Source organism: Rhinopithecus roxellana, chromosome 7 (genome assembly GCF_007565055.1).
Source record: "Rhinopithecus roxellana isolate Shanxi Qingling chromosome 7, ASM756505v1, whole genome shotgun sequence".
NCBI lineage: Eukaryota > Metazoa > Chordata > Mammalia > Primates > Cercopithecidae > Rhinopithecus > Rhinopithecus roxellana.
In genome coordinates this window covers 2,704,782-2,727,538 of record NC_044555.1, presented here as the reverse complement: position 1 = coordinate 2,727,538, position 22,757 = coordinate 2,704,782, and the positions used below count along the sequence as shown (strand labels likewise).

The 22,757-nt window shown below is 37.7% G+C and overlaps 1 protein-coding gene across 3 annotated transcripts in view; it reads left to right on the top strand.

Moving 5' to 3' along the window:
- The window catches only part of DMD (dystrophin), a 2,245,117-nt gene that overhangs the window by 1,487,397 nt on the left and 734,963 nt on the right, over positions 1–22,757 (top strand). For all 3 annotated transcript variants that reach the window (XM_030933724.1, XM_030933725.1, XM_030933726.1), the window contains one exon: positions 9,208–9,316. In XM_030933724.1, coding sequence (XP_030789584.1) covers positions 9,208–9,316 — 109 coding nt within the window. The remainder of the gene's footprint in view (positions 1–9,207; positions 9,317–22,757) is intronic.

Here is a 22,757-nt window from a genome sequence, read left to right as displayed (position 1 = left end):
CTGTACCCAATAAATAGTCTTTTATCCCTTACCTCACTCCCAAGCTCCCCACTTAGAGTCCCCAAAGTCCATTATATCACTCTGCATGTCTTGGTATCCTCAAAGCTTAGCTCCCACTTATGAGGGAGAACATACGGTATTTGGTTTTCCATTCCTGAGTTACTTTACTTGGAATAATGGCCGCCAACTCCATTAAAGTTGCTGCAAAAGAAATTCCTTTTTATGTCTGAGTAATATTCCATGGTATATAGATACCACATTTTCTTTATCCATTCATTGGTCGATGGACACTTGGGTTAGTTCCATATCTTACAATTGCAAATTTTGCTGCTATTTTTGTGCTGCTGCTTTCTTTTTTGTTACGTCCTTTTCTGGTTTTGGTATTCGGGTGATACTGACTTCATAGAATGATTTAGGGAGGATTCCCTCTTTATCTTTTGAAATAGTTTCAGTATAATTGGTACCAATTCTTCTTTGAATGTCTGGTAGAATTCAGCTGTGAATTCATCTGGTCCTGGGCTTTTATTTAGCAATTTTTAAATTACTGATTCAACCTTGCTGCTCATTATTGATGTATTCAGGGTTACTTTTTTTTTTTTTTTTGAGACGGAGTTTTGCTCTTTCGCCCAGGCTGGAGTGCTGTGACATGATCTCGGCTCACTGCAACCTCTACCTTCCGGTTTCAAGCAAGTCTCCTGCCTCAGCCTCCCAAGTAGCTGAGATTACAGGTGCCCACCACCACGCCCAGCTAATTTTTGTATTTTTAGTAGAGTCGGAGTTTCACTATGTCGGCCAGGCTGGTCTCAAACTCCTGACCTCATGATCTGCCCGCCTCAGCCTCCCAAAGTGCTAGGATTACAGACGTGAGCCACCACGCCCAGCCGAAATGTTCAGGGTTTCTGTTTCTTCTTGATTTAAACTAGGAGGGTTGTATGTTTCCACAAATTTATCCATTTCCTCTGGATTTTCTAGTTTGTGTGCATGAAGGTGTTCATAGTAGTAGTGAATGAACTTTTGTATTTTTGTGATGTAGGTTGTAGTGTTTCCAGTTTCATTTCTACTTGAGCTTATTTGACTCTTCTCTCTTCTTTCCTTGGTTAATCCTGCTAATGGTCTATCAATTTTGTTTATCTTTTCAAAGAACTAGCTTTTTGTTTCATTTATATTTTGTATTTTTTTGTTTCAACTTCATTTAGTTCTGCTTTGATCTTTGTTATTTCTTTTCTTCTGCTGGCTTTGAGTTTAGTTTGTTCTTGTTTCTCTAGTTCCTTGAAATGTGACATTAGGTTGTCAATTTGTGTTCTTTCAGAATTTTTGATGTAGGTATTCAACACTATGAACTTTCCTCTTAGCACTGTTTTTGCTGTATCTCAGAGGTTGTAATAAATTGTGTCACTATTCATTTCAAAAAAATATTTTAATTTCCATCTCAATTTCATTGTTAACCCCAAAATCATTCAAGAGCTTAATTTCCCTGTGTTTGTATAGTTTTCAGGGTTCCTTTTGGAGTTGATTTTTAGTTTTATTCCACTGTGGTCCGAGAAGATACTTGATATGATTTTGATTTTCCTAAATTTATTAAGACATTTTTGTGGCCTCTTGTATGACCTGCTTGGAGAATGTTTCATCTGCTGATAAGAATGTATATTCTGCAATTGTTGGGAAGAATGTTCTGCAAATATCTGTTAAGTCCATTTGTTCTAGGGTATAATTTAAGTCCATTGTTTCTTTGTTGAGTTTTTCTTTCAATGACCTGTCTAGTGCTGTAAGTGGAGTACTGAAGTCCCCCACTATTATTGCGTTGCTGTCTATCTCATTTCTTAGGTCTAGTACTATTGTTTTATAAAGCTAGGAGCACCAGTGTTGGGTGCATATAAATTGAGTATTGTAGTAAATATCTTCTTGTAGAACTAATCCTTTTATCATTTTACAATGTCTTTCTTTATCTTTTGTTTACTATTGTTGCTTTAAAGCCTGTTTTGTCTGATATAAAGCTACTCCTGCTTGCTTTTGGTTCCCATTTGCGTGGAATATCTTTTTCTGTCCTTTTACCACAAGTGATATTTTGATACAAGCATATAATATATAATGATCAAATCAGAGTGATTGCAGTATCTATCACCTTAAATATTTATCCATTTTAAATTTTAAAAGGAAAGCCATATTCAGAAATCACTTTTTATTGTAACTAATTCCTGTTCTTCATAAAGAAGAAATTTCGTAGTTTGATATAGCTGTCTTAACATTTAATGAATATTTTCAAGCAAAGTATATACAATGGAGAATAATGCTCAGCTGCAAAAGTCAGCTATAATGAATCTAATTTTTCCATTTACAAAAAAAAAGTACTCCCAAAGTTTATCCATTTTGGTAGAACATGAATTCACTCTGATTGTTGAGTTTGGAGCTCTTGTGCGGAAAACCTTGGACCTGCAATTTAGTTAGCATATTCAAAGTTTTAAAATTATAGAGGTGTAGTCAAGAATAGGACTTGATAACTATTATCCCACTGATTTGCTATTTAAATAAGTTGGGACTTAAGTACATATTTGATTTCCTTAAATTTGCTTATAGATGATTAACATGTATAGCAAAATGTTACCTTTTACAGATTTTTATTGAGCATTGCTTAAAGATTATTATATGATGAACACCTGACTAGTTACTACAGCCAAACATTTTTCTGTTATGCAGATTAATTTTACAGCTTGAATGATGAGAGAATTGAAAACATGGGCAAATGCCAGAGAAGTGAAAAGCAAAATGAAGCAAAACAAAAAAGAACTTGCATAATATATAAATAATCCATTTCAATTCTACAGCACAATTCTTGAACAAGTAACAAGATTGTTTTTGTGACCAGCCAAATCAAAAACTGTAGTCATTTCATAAGTATTTGCTAATAATTATAAAAGATTAGAAATTATACAGTTCTGAGCTTATTGAACCTTCGACCCATTGCAACGTCCTCAGACATTTGTGGTACATTGGGAGTGCCATTTAATTTTAAAAATCCACCTCTACATTAGAGATTATAGTAACCCCTCATTTACCTATCTGGAGATAAGAGTGGGAAAGATAATATTTGGCCAAATGGATAGACTATTTAGAGTTTATGTATTAATAAAAGAGAAATTGCATGTACAAACATGTTATTTTCTAGGTAACTAAAACCTAGGCCTTTAATAAAGCACTGAAAAATTTTTATTGTAACTATTTTAATGAAAACTTTTCTTGAATATCTTCTGTTTTGCTTCATTAAGCAGTGCATAATATCTGACCAACAAATTTATAGTGCTTTCCAGTTCACAGCGTTTTTACCATATAAAATATCTCATTTAGTTTCTCCAACAAAGCTATGAGTTACGTGGTAGTATTATATCCATGTTTCAAGGATGATAAATCTTAGTGACCCATCTGATTTTCCAAGGATCATACAACCAGTGAATTAGGAATGAAACTCAAGACTTCTGATTCTAAATCCCAATGTAAATTAACTTTTCTTAATTTTCAGGGACGTCGTTATCACATCAATTTTTGCTCTGTTTAGTGATACAGTGATATATGAGGAACATGAAATTCAAAGCACTGTTTCTTCCGTTGAGACCCAGTTGAAGTGGTTGATTTGCTTTTAGAAGCTAGACTGTAAGATAAATACATACCTTTAAATATTAAAGCAAACGCAAATCACTGAGATACTTACACCATGAGAAGAAAGTGGAACCTAAGTCAACTGGTAGAAACAGCAAACTTTGATCTCTCTTTATCCACTCATTCTGAGGGGCAATATGCTTACTGAGTAGAAAGATGGGCATACCCCCAGCAGTATTTAAATCAGTCCCAAATCTATCACTGTCTCTCCTTTTCTCTCTCTCTCTCAGCACATATAGGTGATTTCCTATAAATTAAATGGCATAAGATGAGATTTCATCACATGTTGAACTGTCATTTCATTGATAAATGACTAAAATTACCACATTTCTCAGTTTTAAGTTTTTTATGTTCATTGTCTTCTATTGCTCCTTTCTGTTATCAGAATGGTTACTTCTCATTGCTTTTAGTATTCTGTCTTTGTAGAGTTATAGAAACTTCACAGGGAAACCAGAAGATCAAATATATTACTCACTAGTGTCTTACAATATTTAATTTTTAGTGTTTTGGTTCTGATGTCAGGACAGAAAAATATCTTCCATGAGTGATGACTTTCAAGGGTGGTTTTCCTGACTAATCAGAGGCATTATATTTTGTTTGCTTTTAGGTTCAAGACTGATTTTTAATAAATAAAAAGTTACATGTATTGATATGCTAGTAAATGTTAACATCATGCATTCTGGATAAAAACATTGAAAGCCTTGATTTGACTTGATGTCAGACACAATAGATATAATCTCAAGAGCACTGATGATAGTTAAATTAGGAAGTGATTAATTCTTACTATATATTATGTTTTGTTCTTAGCACAGTTTTATATTTATACAATTTAATTTATATTAGTGGTTATGTTTGATAACCAATTAGCAAAATTACTGAAATGTGACAATATCTCTATTCCCATCTTTTTCCTGCTTTATCCTTTTAAAATATGTAATATTATTTAGAAGTATATTTTAAATTTATAAAAGCTACATTGTACTATAAATCTTGTTTCTTAGCTTTTCAAACATTCATAATTGTGTTTTAAAGATCCATCCACGGCCGGGCGCAGTGGCTTACGCCTGCAATCCCAGCACATTGGGAGGCCAAGATGGGCAGATCACCTGAGGTCAGGAGTTGGAGGCAGCCTGGCCAACATGGTGAAATACAAAATACAAAAATTATCCGGGTGTGGTGGTGCCAGCCTGAATCCCAGCTACTGGGAGGCTGAGGCAGGAGAATCACTTGAACCCAGGAGGTGAAAGTTGCAGTGAGCCAAGATCGCGCCACTACATTCCAGCCAGGGCAATAACAGTAAAACTCCATCTCAAAAAAATAAAAAAATCCATCCACATTGCTCTTCATATACCCTTATCCATGTCTTTCACGTACATACCCATGTTGTCCTCAATTTCCCACAATGCAGCAACAAACTTTCTTGTACTTCCTTATGACCTTAAGAATGTGAGAGAAAGTTCTCCGATATACACTGATGAGGGAATATGATCAGCAGGGTTTTTTGTTTGTTTTTCTGTTTTTTGCTTTTTAACTTATGCCCACCTTTCTGTTGGCAGTCAGCAGCCACATCTGAAGTTATAGCTCTGTTTTAGACAAGGCTTTTTCTTCCCTTTGTTGCAACCTAGTCCCTATAGGGACCTGAATTTGTGACCCTAGTCTATGAGATTACTTTTTAAATACAGTTTGGTTCAGGACTTATAAAAACCTAATAAAGCTGGGCGTGGTGGCTCACACCTGTAATTCCAGCACTTTGGGAGGCTGGGATGGGCAGATTGCTTGAGTCCAGGAGTTTGAGACCAGCCTGGGCAACATGACAAAACCCCATCTCTACATAAAAATGCAAAATATATATATATATCCAGGCAGGGTGGCATGCACCTGTAGTCCCAGCTACTCAGGAGGCTGAGGTGGGAGGATTGCCTAGGAAGTCAAGGCTGCAGTGAGCCGAGATCTTGACACCGCTCTCCAGCCTGGGTGACGGAGCAAGACCCTGTCTCAAAAGAAAAAATAAGCCTAATGAAATGATTGCACACCTGGAAAACCTACATAGGCTCCCTCAAGTACCGTATATATGTATATAGTCATTCATGGTGTGTAGTTCACATTGAAGTCAAGTTGGGGAAAAAGAGACTCATTTATCTCTTTCTCTTTTCCTTTATTCAAGTAGCCATTTTTATTCAATTTTATTCAATTCAGAAATATTTCCTGAACTCCTCTTATTAGGAAGCACTGGATTGGATATAAACAAAATATCATACAAGGCATAGAAGACTCAGTCCTGCCTTGCAAAGGGCATGTAGTCTTGACTGGAAAGACACATGCTGACAGGGTAGACTGTTTTAGGAATAAGGCTCAAAATCCTAAGGAAATTGAACACTCGAACAAAGGATTCTTAGCAAAGCAATTTTACTTCTGTGCAGAGGGGTGCCTCCTTGGCCAGTTGCCATGAGAACACACCTGAACAAAGGGGCACAAGAGCCTTTATTCCTGATGCAAGTCCTGTGCCCTTTCCCCATTGGCTGGGGTCGGGTCATACAATCTAAACTAATCCCGGTTGGCTAAACATTTGACTGTTTAAGATAGGGTGGGCACGTAAAATCAAGTGGAGAAGAAGGGGAAGGGGTGTCTGTAATGAGCTAGAAAGTTAGTCCTCTTTCCAAATAAGTAAATGAATGTGAGCTGGTACTGATAACGCTTGGTACTGAGGCGTGCCTGGGCATCTAACAAAGGCAAAAAGGAAAAAGGAGAAAAGGTGGGGGGGTGGGGGGTGTACTATGAATTAAAGAATAAAAGATTGATCAGATTATTTGAAGAGAAACCTCATATCCCACAACTGGAAGAAACAATTTGATGGAAAGTTTTTCTTCATCGTTTACTGGCTCAAAATCTCAACTATCAAAGGCAAGAAAATAAACACACACACACACACACACACACACACACACACACACACACACACACCCCTCTACACCTCTACCTTTTTCTGTATGGCCAAAGCCTTCAGTCCAGCTGACCAATTCCCACTCCAATTACCATGTTAGCCTCGCAACTCACATCTCTGCACCCTTCTGATAAAGCCTCCACAATGCAAAACACGAATCGTATCATATTGCTCTACTTCTCTAAACACTTCCATCTACTCTATGGTTTTAGAAGAGAATCTGATAACCCCACATTACAAGGCCTTAATAAATTGCCTTATTGCAGCTCTGTATCATTACTTATAAACACTGTAGTCTAGATAGTCAGGACACAATGAATTTTTTTTTTTTTTTTTTTTTTTAAGGCTCAGTACCTCTTGCCATTTTGCACGTGGTTTTCCTTCTGTCTGAAATGCCCTTTCTCCACCTGGCACTTGAATGGCCCCTTCTGAAACTTCTTAGTCATCTTTCAAAATCAGTTCAAATGTTAGCTTTTGTGGGTAACCTATTGACCTCTCCAGGCTGAGTTACGCTCTTCCCCCAAGGTGTCTTGTTGAAATCATTATTTTTTCCTAAAATCTATGTTCTAATTTACTTACATGCCTGTGAATGCTTAGAGGTTACTAACTTCAGTTTTGTGAACTTAGTAACTGGCACAAAGTCTGGCACAGAGTAGCACCCAAACAATTTTTTTTCTGGAATAAATTAATGGTTTCATTGAAATGATTAGCATTAAATTAATGATTAGCATTAAACTACAATGTGTGTATAAAACATTCCGATTTGGTTGGGTTCATTGCCATTCCTATTTACTTTAAAGAGTTTGTAATTTCTGGCTCTTTTCCAACTCTGATTCTTCAGACTAGAAATGCAATTTCTGCTAATATATTTATTTTAACCAAACCCAACATCAATAAAGTTATTTGTATTCCTTATAACATAAGCATAAGAATGTACAGTGATATAAAAATGCAGCTATTATCTCTTACAGGCACTGGTAAAGCTTTTGTGACTAGCGCTACTATACTGGCAAGGTATTGCTGCTTGTAATGAACTAAATATTTCAGTGGCTTAACACAATAGGAGTTTTTTTCTTGCTCACATGGCAACCCAGCGTATGTTTTCCTAGTCAAGCAGCCTTCTTACATATGTTATTGCAGAAACCTAGGTCCTGTTCATCTTCTTCCTCTGCCTGCCATTCCCTTGGTAGCTTTTCTTTGCTAGGGTTTCGCAAGAGAATGAAATTCTGTTGAAAATGATCTGAGGGTCTGTTATGTTCTCAAGAATGGTACATAACTGGTCTGTGATAAATGCTCAGGTAACTGATTAGGTATAATAGATACTTAGGATTTTGTCATGAACAATCAGCATCAACATCACCTGGAAAATTATTAAAAATGCAGATTATTGGGCTCCACCCAGTATCTACTAAATCCAGAACTCTGGGGCTGCTATGCAGCAATTAGCAAGGCCTCCAGGTGATTCTGTTGATCCTAAAGTATGAGAACAACTGCTCTAGGGCATTAGGACTTAATTCTCTCCCCAGTAAGTTGTAAAGATTTGCTGTAGGACCTAAGAGTCTTCTGCTTCCAACAATGGAAAGGAAAAAAAGGTAGAAACCTCACTAAATTTTTCAAAGCCTCAGCCCCAAACTGACAAACAACACTTCTGCTCACATTCTACTGGCTATAACTTATCGTATAGCTAGCTGAACCAGTGAGGTGGAACCAGCTCAGCATGGCCTACTGTTATATTGCCAGGCATTTTTTGAGGCACTTGATGTTATCTTCTTGGTAATTTAAATTTAACCGTGGTGGGAATATTTACACCACAGAAATTGGCAAACACTAAAAACAAGGTGTTTTTAAACACCCTGAGATCAGAGATCCAGTTGATATACATCTACCAGCACACCACTGGCCAAATACAGGCTTGGCTTATGCCACGGGGAGCTCTGCAGCTGAACTACCACTTCAAACATGTCCTGCTTTAAGCCAAATTAGTCAAGCCTTTATACGTTGACGTTGATCAGTCACTGAATGAGGGCTGCCGGGGAAAAGGCAAGACCTTGGACAAGGCAGCTCTCTGCAGCTCAGGCAGTCCCTGAAGGGACTGACAGCTGAAGAATGTCTACTGACATCATTTCCATCATCTAGAACAAGAGTCTTTCCTTGAAGGGGGGCTCTGAGTAGCATATTTCCATGTCCACTGCAGCTCCTCCCTTTAAGAGATTCTGATATAATTGACTGGGAGTGAGCCAGTACATTAGGATTTTTCTAAAGTTATCTGGATAATTTTAGTATGCAACCACAATAGATACTCTTCAAGAATTAAGCCAATTGCTGAGAGGGAACTGTTTTTTGTTGGTTTGTTTTCACTAATGTTTGTACTCTACTTCCTTTAAATAAAATTATGCCTGGAGAGTTTATATGGAGCAATCGATAAATATTTGTAGGGTAGTTGGCTAAAATAATTATAATTCCTTTAAAAGAAATTCTACCCACTAAAGTTAATTTAGAAGTAAAATATAATAGAAATTCAATAATATATTCACCAAATGAATTAAGATGTTCATGAATTAAGTTATCTTCAGAGTGTTAAGCGAATAAGTAATGTGTATGCTTTTCTATTAAAGAGGAAGTTAGAAGACCTGAGCTCTGAGTGGAAGGCGGTAAACCATTTACTTCAAGAGCTGAGGGCAAAGCAACCTGACCTAGCTCCTGGACTGACCACTGTTGGAGCCTGTAAGTATACTGGATCCCATTCTCTTTGGCTTTAGCTATTTGTTCAAAAGCGCAACTATGAAGTGATGTCTGCGTGAGAGAGAAAATTTGTTTCAATTCTGAAGATAGAGATAAACCTTTGTGTTGTTGACTATGCAAAAAGTCTTAGAGTACATTCCTTGGAAATTGACTCTGATTCAAAGTGTTGTATGACAATGGCATGTGGGGAGTGTTCTCTGGAGATACACCCACAAGGAAGAGAAGAGCACCAGGGAGATTGTGGGAGAGTCTGAAACGTGAGTTGGCTGCAACAGAGGCCTAAGCCAGTCTCACAGGAGCCCTGAGCCTGGGCTGGCTCTGCGGAGCTGTCCTGGCTCTGCAGAGCTGTCCTGAATTACAGGCAGTGGGCCTGGACTTTGTATTTCTGATCCAGCCAGCCATTGGCCATGGGCTGGCTGCTGCCTGACAGTGGAAGGACAACTTGGACAAGTTTTCTGAGGCCGAAGGCAATTCTTAGTAAGAAACACCTTTAACAACCAATATTCCTAGCATCCAAGGATGTGTGCATTGTCCCTGAAGAGAGATTCAGGGTGAACTGCCAGATTATCCACTAACACTACATGAAGATGCCATCTCAACAAATCCTATATCATTTAGACAGTATTCTTCAAATATGTCTACAAGAATCATAGAAACCACAGAAACACACACAGTCCTACTAGCACCTCTCCCTGTCCCATTTGCAAACAATTTAAGAGCTCTTCCATTTTTAGTTCAAGTAAAAGAAAAATGGATTGTGAGGGCCACAAGCTGACTTGGGGGAGGAATATTTCTTCGTTTAACTGTAGTTTTAACTTGTGTTTTCACTGCATATTTTCAGTCTATTTTATTTTCCTTCCTATTCAGTTGTTGATAGAAGGTATTCATACATTCTCATGGCAATGTTAATGCTGGCTTTGACTCTCAGGGGAAAAAAGCCAGAAAACTTCTTTGCTGTACCATTCTATAATTAGGCAGAACTAAAAACATCTTTGGGTGTTTTTCTGGGGGGGTTTTTGTTTTTGTTTTTGTTTTTGTTTGCCTTGTCTACTGTTCAAAGATCAAATGATTGAAGCATTAAAGCATAGTGACTGGTTCTTCAGGTAAAGTTGATTTTTATTTTATGTCAGGTAGAAAAATACTGAACTGGAAGAATCACACCTGGGGTAGCACAATCATAATTCATTAGAAGGCATAAATAGTGCTTGGATTAAAAGAAGCCCTACAATCTGAGGATAGTGCATCTCATGTGTCCCCTGGGATTTCTCAGAAGTCATCAGAGTTAGATTTAACGACTTTGGACACTTGAAAAGATATGCAAGCATTATGGTTTTGTTTGTGTTTTTCTTTTTGTCAATCTGGGACACTAAAATTGCTATATCAGGGTTATATTCAACTACGTCAGGTTTATTTCTTTTTATGAGCTCTAATTTTTGGTTCCCTCAGCGAATATGCATAGTTTGTTCCTATATTATCATTTATTGGTGTCTGTTTTCTGGCTGTCCCTGACATGTTCAGCCTCAGACTCAAACATAAACTCTATGAAGAGATTATGTTCCAGTGATTCTTTATAAGTTTGTTAAACTCTGAACTTACGGGTTTATGTCCCATATAAGCCACTTTACACATGGTAGGAAGGCTCCAAAACCAGGGCACCGAAATTCATTTAATGTGTATTTTATCTAAATGTAACAATAATGTCTATAAGAAAAATACATTCAAAGTTCCAGTTTTGATTTCCAGCAACATATATAATTCATCCACTTAATAAATATTTATTAACTTCCATGTGTTGAGCATCATACTGGTGCTGCGAGTACAGCACAGAATAAGATAAGTCCCTCCTTTCATAAAACATATATTGTAATATATGTTTTATGTAATATATGTAATAAACTAATGAAGAAAATATATACTGTCTCAATAATTGTAAGTACTGTAGAGTGTAGTCTACAGATTGATGTCAGTGGGTATTTGTGAGACACGCAGAATCTGAGGCCCCTATCCTAGACCCACTGAATCACAATCTGCATTTTAATAGAATCCCCAAGTGAATCCTGTGCACATTGACGTTTGAGAAATACCATTACAGAGAACAACTAAGCAGGGAGACATGATGAGGGCATTATTGTCTATCGTGTGGTCAGGGAAGCTTGTCTATTAAGAGAACATCAGAAAACTGATATAAGTGAGGAAGTGAGCCTGGTGTATTTCTGGGAAAATTATTCCAGGCAGGGAAAGAAAAGACTGAGCAATGATACTGAAGTAGGAACAAGATGGCAGAATATTAAGGAGATCAGTAAAACTAGAGGAGCGGGTCAGGGGAAGTGTGATGGAAGCCGTGAAAGATATTCATCTTTCATAGCACTGCCCTACTTCCTTCTCCCCAACACGAGGGTCTCAACACCCCCTACCACTCATATCTTCTCCTACGCCCTCCACATTGCTGCCAGTATGGAGAGTCTGGGAATGCCCCCAGTTCAAAGCTATTGGTGACAGCTGGCAGAGTTGTGGTAGTAGCTAAAAAAGAATTAAGAGAAAGAGGAATTTTTCTCAAAAGCAGGTGCTTTTCATCCTCTTTAGCACACTGAAACAGATCTGGGCATAAAGTCAAGATGTTAAATACACAAATGTTGAATGAAAAAAATCAACAGGTAGTCATTTAGATCCAGAGCCGCTTTTATTAAAATATGGCTTTTCTTTTTTCTTTACTGTGGTGGTTCAAATATCGGAATAAAGAATTGTTTCTATTCCTGACTTCCTGACTTGCAGGAAGTTAATCAGATATAAATGCAATATAAAAAAAGAAAATCTAATTTGTATTATGCTTCTTGTGTATGTTTATTATTTCATGTACTATATTACAATAGAATAGAATTTATAATTCATTATAGTAAAAATTTTTCCATTGCATTCCTACTGTTGAATGTGTAGAAGCTACACATATATGTGTAGCTTTAACATATATGTCTTTATCCTGAAAATAATTTCAAAGAACATATGGTTATAGATAATTTTTAAAGATTAAGGACCCCAAAGTTTAGAGGGGAAATAGCTAGATTAAGGCCATACAGCTGGAAAGCAAGCAAGCAAGGGTTTCAGTCCACGTGTGTCAAGCTCCAAAGCCTGTGTTTTGTTTTGTTGCTATGCTTTACACTATCTCTCTGTCCAAGAACCTAATAGAAAATTACAGATACGGATGCAGCTGGCCAGCCCTTAATATAATTTAACTCAATCTTAAACATATCTGGAGTAAAAGTGATATATGTTTCCATGTCCTGTCCTCCCCCCTCCCCTCCCCCCTCCCCTCCCCTCCCCTTCCCCCTCCCCTCCTCTCCCCTCCCCTCCCCTCTCCCCTCCCCTCTCCCCTCCCCTCCCTCCCATCTCCCCTCCCCTCTCCCCTCCCTCTCCCTCCCCTCTCCCCTCCCCTCCCCTCCCATCTCCCTCCCCTCTCCCCTCCCCTCTCCCTCCCCTCTCCCTCCCCCCTCCCCTCCCCTCCCCCCTCCCCTCCCCTCTCCCCTCCCCTCCTCTCTCCTTTCCTCTCCTTTCTATGTGCGTGTGTGAGAGAGAGAGACTGAATCGTGCTTTGTTGCCCAGGCTGGAGTGCAGTGGTGTGATCTCGGTTCACTGAAACCTCTGCCTTTCAGGTTCTAGTGATTCTCCTGCCTCAGCCTCCCAAGTAGCTGGGATACAGGTGCACCCCACCACACCCAGCTAATTTTAGTATTTTTGGTAGAGATGGGGTTTCTCCATGTTGATCAGGCTGGTCTTAAACTCCTGACCTCAAGTGATCCATCTGCCTCAGCCTCTCAAAGTGCTGGGATTACAGGCGTGAGCCACCATGCCTGGCCTATTTCTGTGTTTTTTCTACTTAAGAAGTAGAAAAAATTGGTTCACTCTATTTGAATTTCTTAGAACCATAGAAATCCAAACTTGGAATAATTACTGCAATTATTATCTAGTTGAATATTCTCCTTTTATAGATGTAGAAGCTGAGGCCTAAAGTTGCTTGTTTTGTTTTATGAACACTAAACCAAACTACCTTGTGGCTGCTTCCTTAAATTATAAATTATGATGGGGTGGCCTTGCCTGAACACTATAAATTGTTTTAATTTTCAGGACAAATCAACATGCTGGAAAAAAAAAAAAAAAAAAAAAAAACTTGCAATTCTTGTTGCTTGGATACCTGTCCATATCAGTTTCTATTGTTACATAAAAGCACCCCAAAACTTAACAGTTTAAAACAAGAGTTATTTATTGCACATAATTCTATGTGTCTGAAGTTTGCTCTGTGATTAGCTGAATAGTTATTCTGATGGTCTTGCTTGGCGTTATTTATGTGGATGCAGTTATCTAGCAAGTGAACAGGAGCTAGATGGTCTAAAATGGACTCTCAGATATCTGACAACTGACTGTTGGTTGGAGGACCTTGGTTCTTCATAAAGCCACTCATCGTCCTGTAGTCTAGACTAGGCTTCATTACATGCTATTCTCAGGGCAGTGTTCCAAGAGAGGGAGAGTGGAAGCTGTAAGACCTCCTGATGCCTAGGCTTTGAAACTTGTACATTACTTCTGCTAAGTTCTATTGGTCAAAGCATGTCAAAAGATCGGCCCAGATTCAAGAGATGAGGAAATTACTTCATCTCTTGAAAGGAGGAGCTGCCACATCACATGTCAAAGGGGTATGCATGTTGGGATGGAAGGTTTTATTGTCACCATATTTATACACAAATCACTACATTGGGGAAAAGGGGGGAACTGGAGATCAAAAGTGTTGGTCTGAATCCAATGCTCTATTTCAGTGATTCTCAAAAATTACCATGTGTTACAACCACCCAGTTCTTAGCGAAGTATAGATTACTGGGCTTCAACCCCCGAGTTTCTGATTTACTAGCTCTGGGGTGAGACTTGCATCTCTCTCTCTCTCTCTCTCTCTCTCTCTCTCTCTCTCTCTCTCTCTCTTTTTGTGACTGAGTCTTGCTCTGTCACCCAGGCTGGAGTGCAGTGGTGCAATCCCGGCTCACAGCAACCTCTGCCTCCTGGGTTGAAGCGATTCTCCTGCCTCAACCTCCTGAGTAGCTAGGATTACAGGCACCCGCCAACACGCCCGGCTACTTTTTGTATTTTTAGTAGAGACAGGGTTTCACCATGTTGGTCAGGCTGGTCTCGAATTCCTGACCTCAGGTGATCCACCCGCCTCAGCCTTCCATGGTGCTGGGATTACAGGTGTTAGCCACTGTGCCCAGCCAAGACTTACATCTCTGCAAAGTTCCTAGGTTATGCTGATGCTGGACTATGCTCTGAGAACTACTACCACAGACATACAGTGAGTAGGTAAGAACAAATTCATCCCTTCTGCTGTGTTCAGCAAGGAGTGGGATTCCAATGAGGTCCTGTGCTGTGAATCTAAAGGGAAATCCATCTTATTTTAGCACCTCTACTCCCCATCCCCCCACCCCAAGGATGTTATAGCTTAGAAGTTCAAGGAGATGGACAGCACACTAAACCAGGCAGTATTTGCCCTGCAGAGCTGTTCAATGTTCCTGGATGAGACCTGTGAGAAGAAAAGCCATAAGTTCCTCTAGAGACTTTCAGAACCATTGAGGTAGACAGGACTTTGCATGGGTCTGAAGGCCTGCATGGCAGATGGAGGCAAAGAGCCAGCAAATCTGGTTGTAAATGTCAATGTAAATCCTTTCTTATCCACAAGCTGCTGGGTCTGAGAACATTAATGTTCTATAATACCCGATTTAGCATTTTTGAAATAAATTGCATATAGACATGCTTAATGTGAAGACTCGAAATCAGGATATTTGATTCAAATGTCTCTTGTTAATAACTATGGAATGAATAACCCATTGTATGTAGACATATAGAAGGGCCAGTTAATAGAGGTTTCTACTTGATTAAACACTGGTAAAATCATCTCTTCCTGTAATTAAGTTTGGGGAGAGCAAGTCTCAAGTGTAATTAGGAAAGCACAGCATTGGAGGTCAAGAAGCCTAAATTCTAATATCTCAGTTGTGCTACCAACTATATAAGGGATCAACACACTGTTTCTGCAAAGGACCAGATACTAAATATTTTCTGCTTTATGGGTCATGTGGTCAACTCTGTCATTGTATACTAAAACACAGACAATACCTAAATAAAGGGACACGGCTGTGCTCCAATGACACTTTACAGAAACGAAGCAGGTAAGATAGATTTGATCCTTAGTGGACTACCCATTTCCCCTTAGCATTCATCCTTCCTGTAAACCGTGAAGCTTCTAACTACAAGTACCTGTGACTCTACCTGAGTCCTTTCTCTGGCTGTAGGAGTAGTTCTCCCTCTTGCAGAGCAGGCTGGAAGCTGGGGAGGAGATATCTCTGGAATGGCACTTAACCAATGGACAGAAGCTGGGGGATAAATGTGTTAGTCTTCATAGATTTCATACTGCTATGAAGAAATACCTGAGACTGGGTAATTTATAAAGGAAGAAGAAGTTTAATGGACTCACAGTTCCACATGGCTGGGGAGGCCTCACAATCATGGCAGAAGGCGAACGAGGAGCAGAGGCACGTCTTACATGACAGCAGGCAAGAGAGCATGTGTGGGGGAACTGTTCTTTATAAAACCATCAGATCTCATGAGACTTATTCACTATCAGGAGAACAGCGCAGGAAAAACCCACCCCCATGATTCAGTTACCTCACACCTGGTCCCTCCCACAACACGTGGGGGTTATTGGAGTTACAATTCAAGATGAGATTTGGGTAAGAACACAGCCAAGCTATATCAAAATAAATATCCCACCTTCTTCTCCCCTTGGGTAGGACACCTGCAATGCATGTTCCACACTAAAAATCTCCAGTGGATTGGGCAGTTGACCACAATGATAAACAGGCTTCTTAGCATGCCTTGTATAGGCTTCCTTCCCATGTATAGACTTCCTTCTCATTTTGGCAGAATCTGGACCCAACCCCACATCTCCTGAGTTTGATTTCAGTGCTCTTCAGTATTATATATCTCAACTTTGTTCCCTGCTTAGACACAACTGACAGATTTGTATATCTTCAGCTCTACAGCTCTATCTTCTCTACTGTGGCTTTCTGGGATCAACTCCCAATGAAATTATTTGTATTTAAATCCTTGTCTCAGGGTCTACTTCTGGGCAAACCTAAATTAATACAAGTCTTAGAATTAGTGCCACAGTTATACCTTTTGAGTAAGTTATGTTGGAATTCCCATTTTATAGATGAGATAACCAAGGGTCAGAAAGGCTAAATAATTTGTCCAAAGGTACACAGCTAGTCAGTGACAGAGTGGGTATTCAAAAATAAGTCTCTTTGACTCCAGAGCTTATGCTATTAATCAGTACTCCATATATCAAGCAGTGATTTATTTATCTTCATTTGAATTTTTTGAAGTCTCTATTTAAATTAAATATCAAATACTCACATATAAGGTTATTTATACATTTTAATTTGAACTTCACTCACCTCTCCAAAGTTAAATAAAGCATTCCATTTCCATTTCAATAATACTTTAAATATCTAGGCAGTTAAAGCATGAGGTTACTTGGCACTTAAATATACTCTTGTCATACTACACTTTTTTGGCTTAAATTGCAAAAAAAAAAAATTACAAAAAAAAAAGATTAATTTATTATGACAGTACCCTACATTTATCTGCAATGATCATATTTTTTTGTGAAAATGGCCTTCATTTATCTGCAGTGAAGGAAAAAGATGGCAATTAGTTCTTGCATTCTTATTCCTCTCTTGGGTCCTGATCCTTCTCATTAATAGAAACATGGCGAGGGAGGGGTGTGTAACCCACACCCTTTCCTGTTTCGGTTATGTTTCCACTGTTGATTCTGCTTCAGGTGAATCTTTAGGATTAGGCAAATAAATTTCAGTGGAGTCAAATCTTTTTCTCCCTCACTAACAGATGATTTCCCTGCTAAAAACACTTATAACATGGCTATACTGTTGTCGTTTTTCTAGTTACAGCCTCTAAACCTTGAAAACTTCCTCAAAGTCTAATATGTTAGGAGCAAGCTTTTGTACAAAAAAATATGAAGACCCTTAATCAGTTGTAATAACAAAATAAATCAATTTTACACCCTATCCCAAGATACTTCAAGGCCTTGAGCAGCTAGGGAGACTCCTTAACTCTTGGCATTAATTAACTAATTAATTAATTAATTTAAAAATTCATATTTGTATGTATCAGTGAGGTAAGAGTGCTTGAAATTAATGAGATGTGTCACACTGTCAAAAGGGAAGTGACAATAGAAAGCCCTGGCTGGTGAGGCCCCAGCACTGCTCACACTCATCAGAAGGAAGTCTTTCTATGTAGGCAGTAGTGGGTCGGTCCCTGGTCCCAGGCCAGGTTCTTCAACAATGCTCACTGGTTAACAAGAAAGGCACTACAATGGCATCATTGTTAACATCCAAGACAGTGATAGAATGTGAAACCTCTACTGTTTAGTATTTAGTATTCAGCATTTAGATGTTAATTATCCATTTTATGATGGAGTTCCCTTTCTTCTTCCTCTCTTAACCTTTTGGCAGTTTTATTGCCTGGTTACCATTTCCAGTTGGGGTTGTGCTTTGGGATCCGAACTGATGAAGGAAGGGAAGCTCTAATTCATCATTTCTAGGAAAAAGAGAAGGCTAACATCAATTCTGATGATTAGATATTTTTTGATGACCTATGTCCTGCATTTTAACAGAAATAAAGTGTTAATTACAGTAAACTTACCTTAACCTTCTTATGCTATTTAATACTCTTCAAGAAAGGACTTCTGCTTGAAATCACTCTAGAGTATACCGTAATCTTGACTGTCATACTCTGACGAAGAAACCAGAACTATTTAGGTATATTCATGAGAATACATACCCTACCACTCAAAATGGAAGGCTTCAACATGTATTCCTAATATTTCCTAAAACTTCACTGAATAGTTTTAAAATTGAATATAACTTTACCTTCAAAGAAACAAGATTTCAAAAGGAAATTGTAGCAGTTTTGTACTTCAATTGTCGATTTTAAGATTATGGTCTGAAAAGTATTTGAGCAGTCATTCATTCTTTTCCACTATCTCAGAAAAGGCTCTCATTCTATTAGAAGCAATCTGAAGAAGGGTAACTGCCAACTCTCTTCTTAAAAAGTGACAAGCAGGTGGCGTTCCACCAATCTGCTATACTTGACAGTTTTTCAACTACCTAACCTAAGTTCCAGTTACTGTCTAAATTATTTTTATTCGAATAGGAAAAGTCCATTTATGCTTACTGTACATTTCGACAGTGTTCCTTCATTCTTTGAGGTCTGTTATTTAATCTCCTTCCCACTTTTCTTTTCTATCATAAATCAGATGAGTCCCCATGGTCTGGCAACAAAAAAAGCTGTTTCTCAAATTTTTAACATCTCTGTGGCCCTCCTCCTACCTTTCCAAGTGTTTTCCATACTATTTTTCTGTTGTGGGCTTCAGAATTGGAAGCTATTCCATAATTACTGGTCTACCCATGACTCTGTCACATCGTAAAGTCTATATACCCTTTTTCTACCTTTACATGCCAAATACCAGGTGTGTCTAGCTTTAATTCAATGACTAGCAAATGGTAGGTATTGCACTAATACTTTTTGGTCAAATGAACAAGTACATTTATTTTACAGAAAGATCAAATACATCAACCTTCCTATGTAATAATAGTAATACCAAGAAGATTAAGTGATTGCGTGCTTGACCAGCTGTTTAGTGGCAAAATCTGGACCCAACCCCACATCTCCTGAGTTTGATTTCAGTGCTCTTCAGTATTCTTATATATCCCAACTTTGTTCCCTGCTGAGACACAGCTGACAGATATATATATGTCTTCACAATCTCAGTAGTAAGTCCTATTTTTTTTTAAGATTACAGTGCTGATCAAAGAGGGATATAACCCCTATCTCGTTCTTAAACCCTCATTCTTTTGACTGTGTCTTGAAATTCAGTTTGAGAACCTCTGCTTTACATGCTGCCTTCCTCTTAAAATTCATATAGTTTATTCCTTCTCTCATCTTCAGTATTTTTATGAAAATATGTTTTAATCTTATTTCCAAAGTGCTTGTCAGCCCATGCTGAGTTCATTAGACAAACAATCTAGGTATCCTAATATTTAGGTAAAATTGCTAGCAGTGCTAACTACACCAGTACCTACTTAAATTACAATATAAACCTACAATAGGAAAAAAAGTCAAAATTATACTACTTTTAATTCCTACTTCTAGAATAATTATCACACCTTCAAAAAAACTCATAATTGTTCTCTAATATTAAAAACCAGGAACTAAATTACATCACTATATATATAGATATATAGACATATAACTATATATAGTTTATGTATATATTACATGTCACTCTATATAGTTTTATATATAGATAGCTATATATATATATAGTTTTTTATAGGAAACTATATAAACTCATGTATATATTTATATATATAAACTCATATATACATTTATATATAAACTCATATATATATTTATATATGTAAACTCATATATATGAGAGATATCTATATATAAATATATAGATATAGGAGATGATATTGAAATAAAACAAACTAGCCAATCTCCAATGTCACTTTATTTTCCCAGGACTCTTCTTTATTCTCAAATAAATGTATGAATACACAATATAAATAAATGTTCTATAATGCTCATTATGGATTATAATAGTTTTCTTGTCATACTGAAGTGAATGAGAATTGTTTCTTTGATTATTAGCATACTTTTCATAACCATATGATTTGGTGATAGGCACTTTTGCTTACTAAGTTCAGCATGATCAAAACAGAACTCCTATTATTTTTATTGCTGATTCTTATATCTTTAAGGTAAAATATGCCCTTTTCCTTTGAACCTGCACACTGTGTTTAACAAATAAGCACATAACTCAGGACTGAATTGTGCACTTTGATTTGAGCTTTTTTTTCAAGGTCAGGACCCAGTTTCACAAGAAGTTTTATTTTTTCCAATACAGCTGACATCCAATCCCACCAGCTGAAAGACAAACTTGTCTAATAAAGCTTTCAGATTCAATTTGCCGCCTGCATACAGCTTGGGGAATCTCTGGAGGTCACTCACAGCATGTGTTGCAACCCCAACAGGGAGAAGTAATGAAAAGATTCTGGTTAAAAAGCTGACACTGCCCCTTCCAACCTCTTTGAATGTGAATATAATAAGCCAGTTTATAGACGCAAATCTCTATGATTCTGGGGATTTCCATCTCGATCTCTGACTCCAAGGAACATTTGAATGCATGGATTTGTATCCATTATCTGGGTGAATAAATGCTTCATATTGAAAAAAGGGTGCTTTAACAACAAAAGTCTGATGTAAATCAGGCAAAACAACATTGTCACTCCATGTTTAACTCTCCTGGAGGGTCTCTAAGGTCTCACAGTTTGGTTCTATTCCAGTGATATATAGACATATCATAGCCATTTTCAAAAATAATACCTGCTTTCATTTCAATTATTCCCCCTAGCTTTTGCATTGACCCAAACATACCTAATATTTATCTTACAGCTAACATGCATTAATGCCTTGCTCTGTACCAGGCATTTTGCTGAGTATTCTTTGTGCATTTTTCTGTTTAATCTTATAACAGCCTTATGAAATAGGTACTACATTATTATTATTTTTCACCATGAGAGGAAATGAAAGCCTAGAGAATGGTTATCCGAAGACACCCAGCTACTAAGTGGGCACAGCATGGCCTTGAACCTGAGTCTTTCTAAAGTTCTTGCCCGTCTTTTACCTTTATGTTAAACATACTGGATCTTGGTCATGCGGTCTGTGAATAAAGACTCCATATACTGTGGGATCAATTCTACCATATTGTGTATGCTTTTGTACATGTTTTCCAAATGAAATTAAACAACACTTTCTTCCCCCTTCTTTTCTATTTTGCATGACATCTAAATCTTTTATTAAATCTCCATGGGTGGAATTGGGCCTTAAGTAGTAGTAGCTTTGAAGCTTAATACTAACCTCAGAGCTATGGAAGTGGTTTCAATATGAAGAAATATATAGATTCTGCTCTTTTCTTTTCTCTTTTTTCTTTTCTTTTTCTTTTTTTTTTTTTTTTTTTTTTTTTTTTTTGGCTCCTCTAGAATAGAAGGCAATCAGGACAGAAAAAGACATTGAGATGATAAGCTTGATTCTCCCAGTGTTACTACTTAGCTTTATTTATTCTCCCACATTTGTAACTGTCAATTCAAGGTCAAAAAGCCAATACAGCAGCAGAATTATAAAAAGTAGCTCTGGAAAATCTATAGGGTACCATAGTCCAGCACCCTGCTGCAAGTCAATCAATTAAATAAATATATTTAAACAGCACTTCATTTAATCTTAAGGGCACCACAACTCCCTTGGAAAATTATTTTTTGTGTTGAGACCTGATTCTCTGAAAGTGTTTTCTAGTGTTTTCTGTGTTTGGTGGCTCTGGTGAATAAGTGTACCCAATTGCCTACAGCATGAAATCATAGAAATGAATATGGGCTGGAACTTCAATCAGTTATACAAACCAGAAGCCTAGAGTTCATCACCTCTTCTGGAAAGCATCCCCTTTGGCCCTCAAAAGGGTAGAGTTTCCTCCAATATATGTTCATACTTCCCTTTGCCTCCCATCTGTAATTTCAACCAGTCTGTTGCTCTCGACATTTTTAGGCTTCGCATACTGGGTTTCTTCTTAGGAGTTCACTTGAAGAAAGGGTTGTATGCTTTAAAAATACTAAAAGTCACTGGACTAGATGATAATGAAATTTCTGTGAAATAAAAGGGAGTTAACAGAGGTGTTACCACTCATCATAATGGATATTGTTGACCTTTCCTCTAGCCAGTGTCCCACTTAAGCATGCTTCTTGGCTGGAATTTATTTTTCTCATCTGGATAAATCTGAAGCATTATAGTAAAACCCAGTGTGAGCAAGGCCATGGATGCAAGTGGATTGAGATGAATGAGTGGATAGACCTGCGTGGGCAGAAATAATGAGGTCAGCAATAAACCATACCAAGGGATGCACACTCAAGGAATAAACTGGAGGTAGCAGAATAACTAAACAAATGATAAGTTTGGTCAGACTATCACATGAATATCAACTAAAACAACTTATGACTATAGTTAGTGAACCCTAGAGTGAAGAAAACAAAATACTGATACCCATCTGATCAAAAAATAATAAAATTGTATACATGTATATATTATCTAAAATTTCCCTTAAGAATCAAGATTATAAATTCCCGCAGTTAAGGAAATTGAATAAGAGGAGATTCAGGAAAGAATCTTTTCTCTTCCTATTCCTAGTCCATTTTTCTTCTAACTGCAGTAGTGAGAACAAGAATTTATTCACCAAATCATAATACATTGCAATTAGGGGATC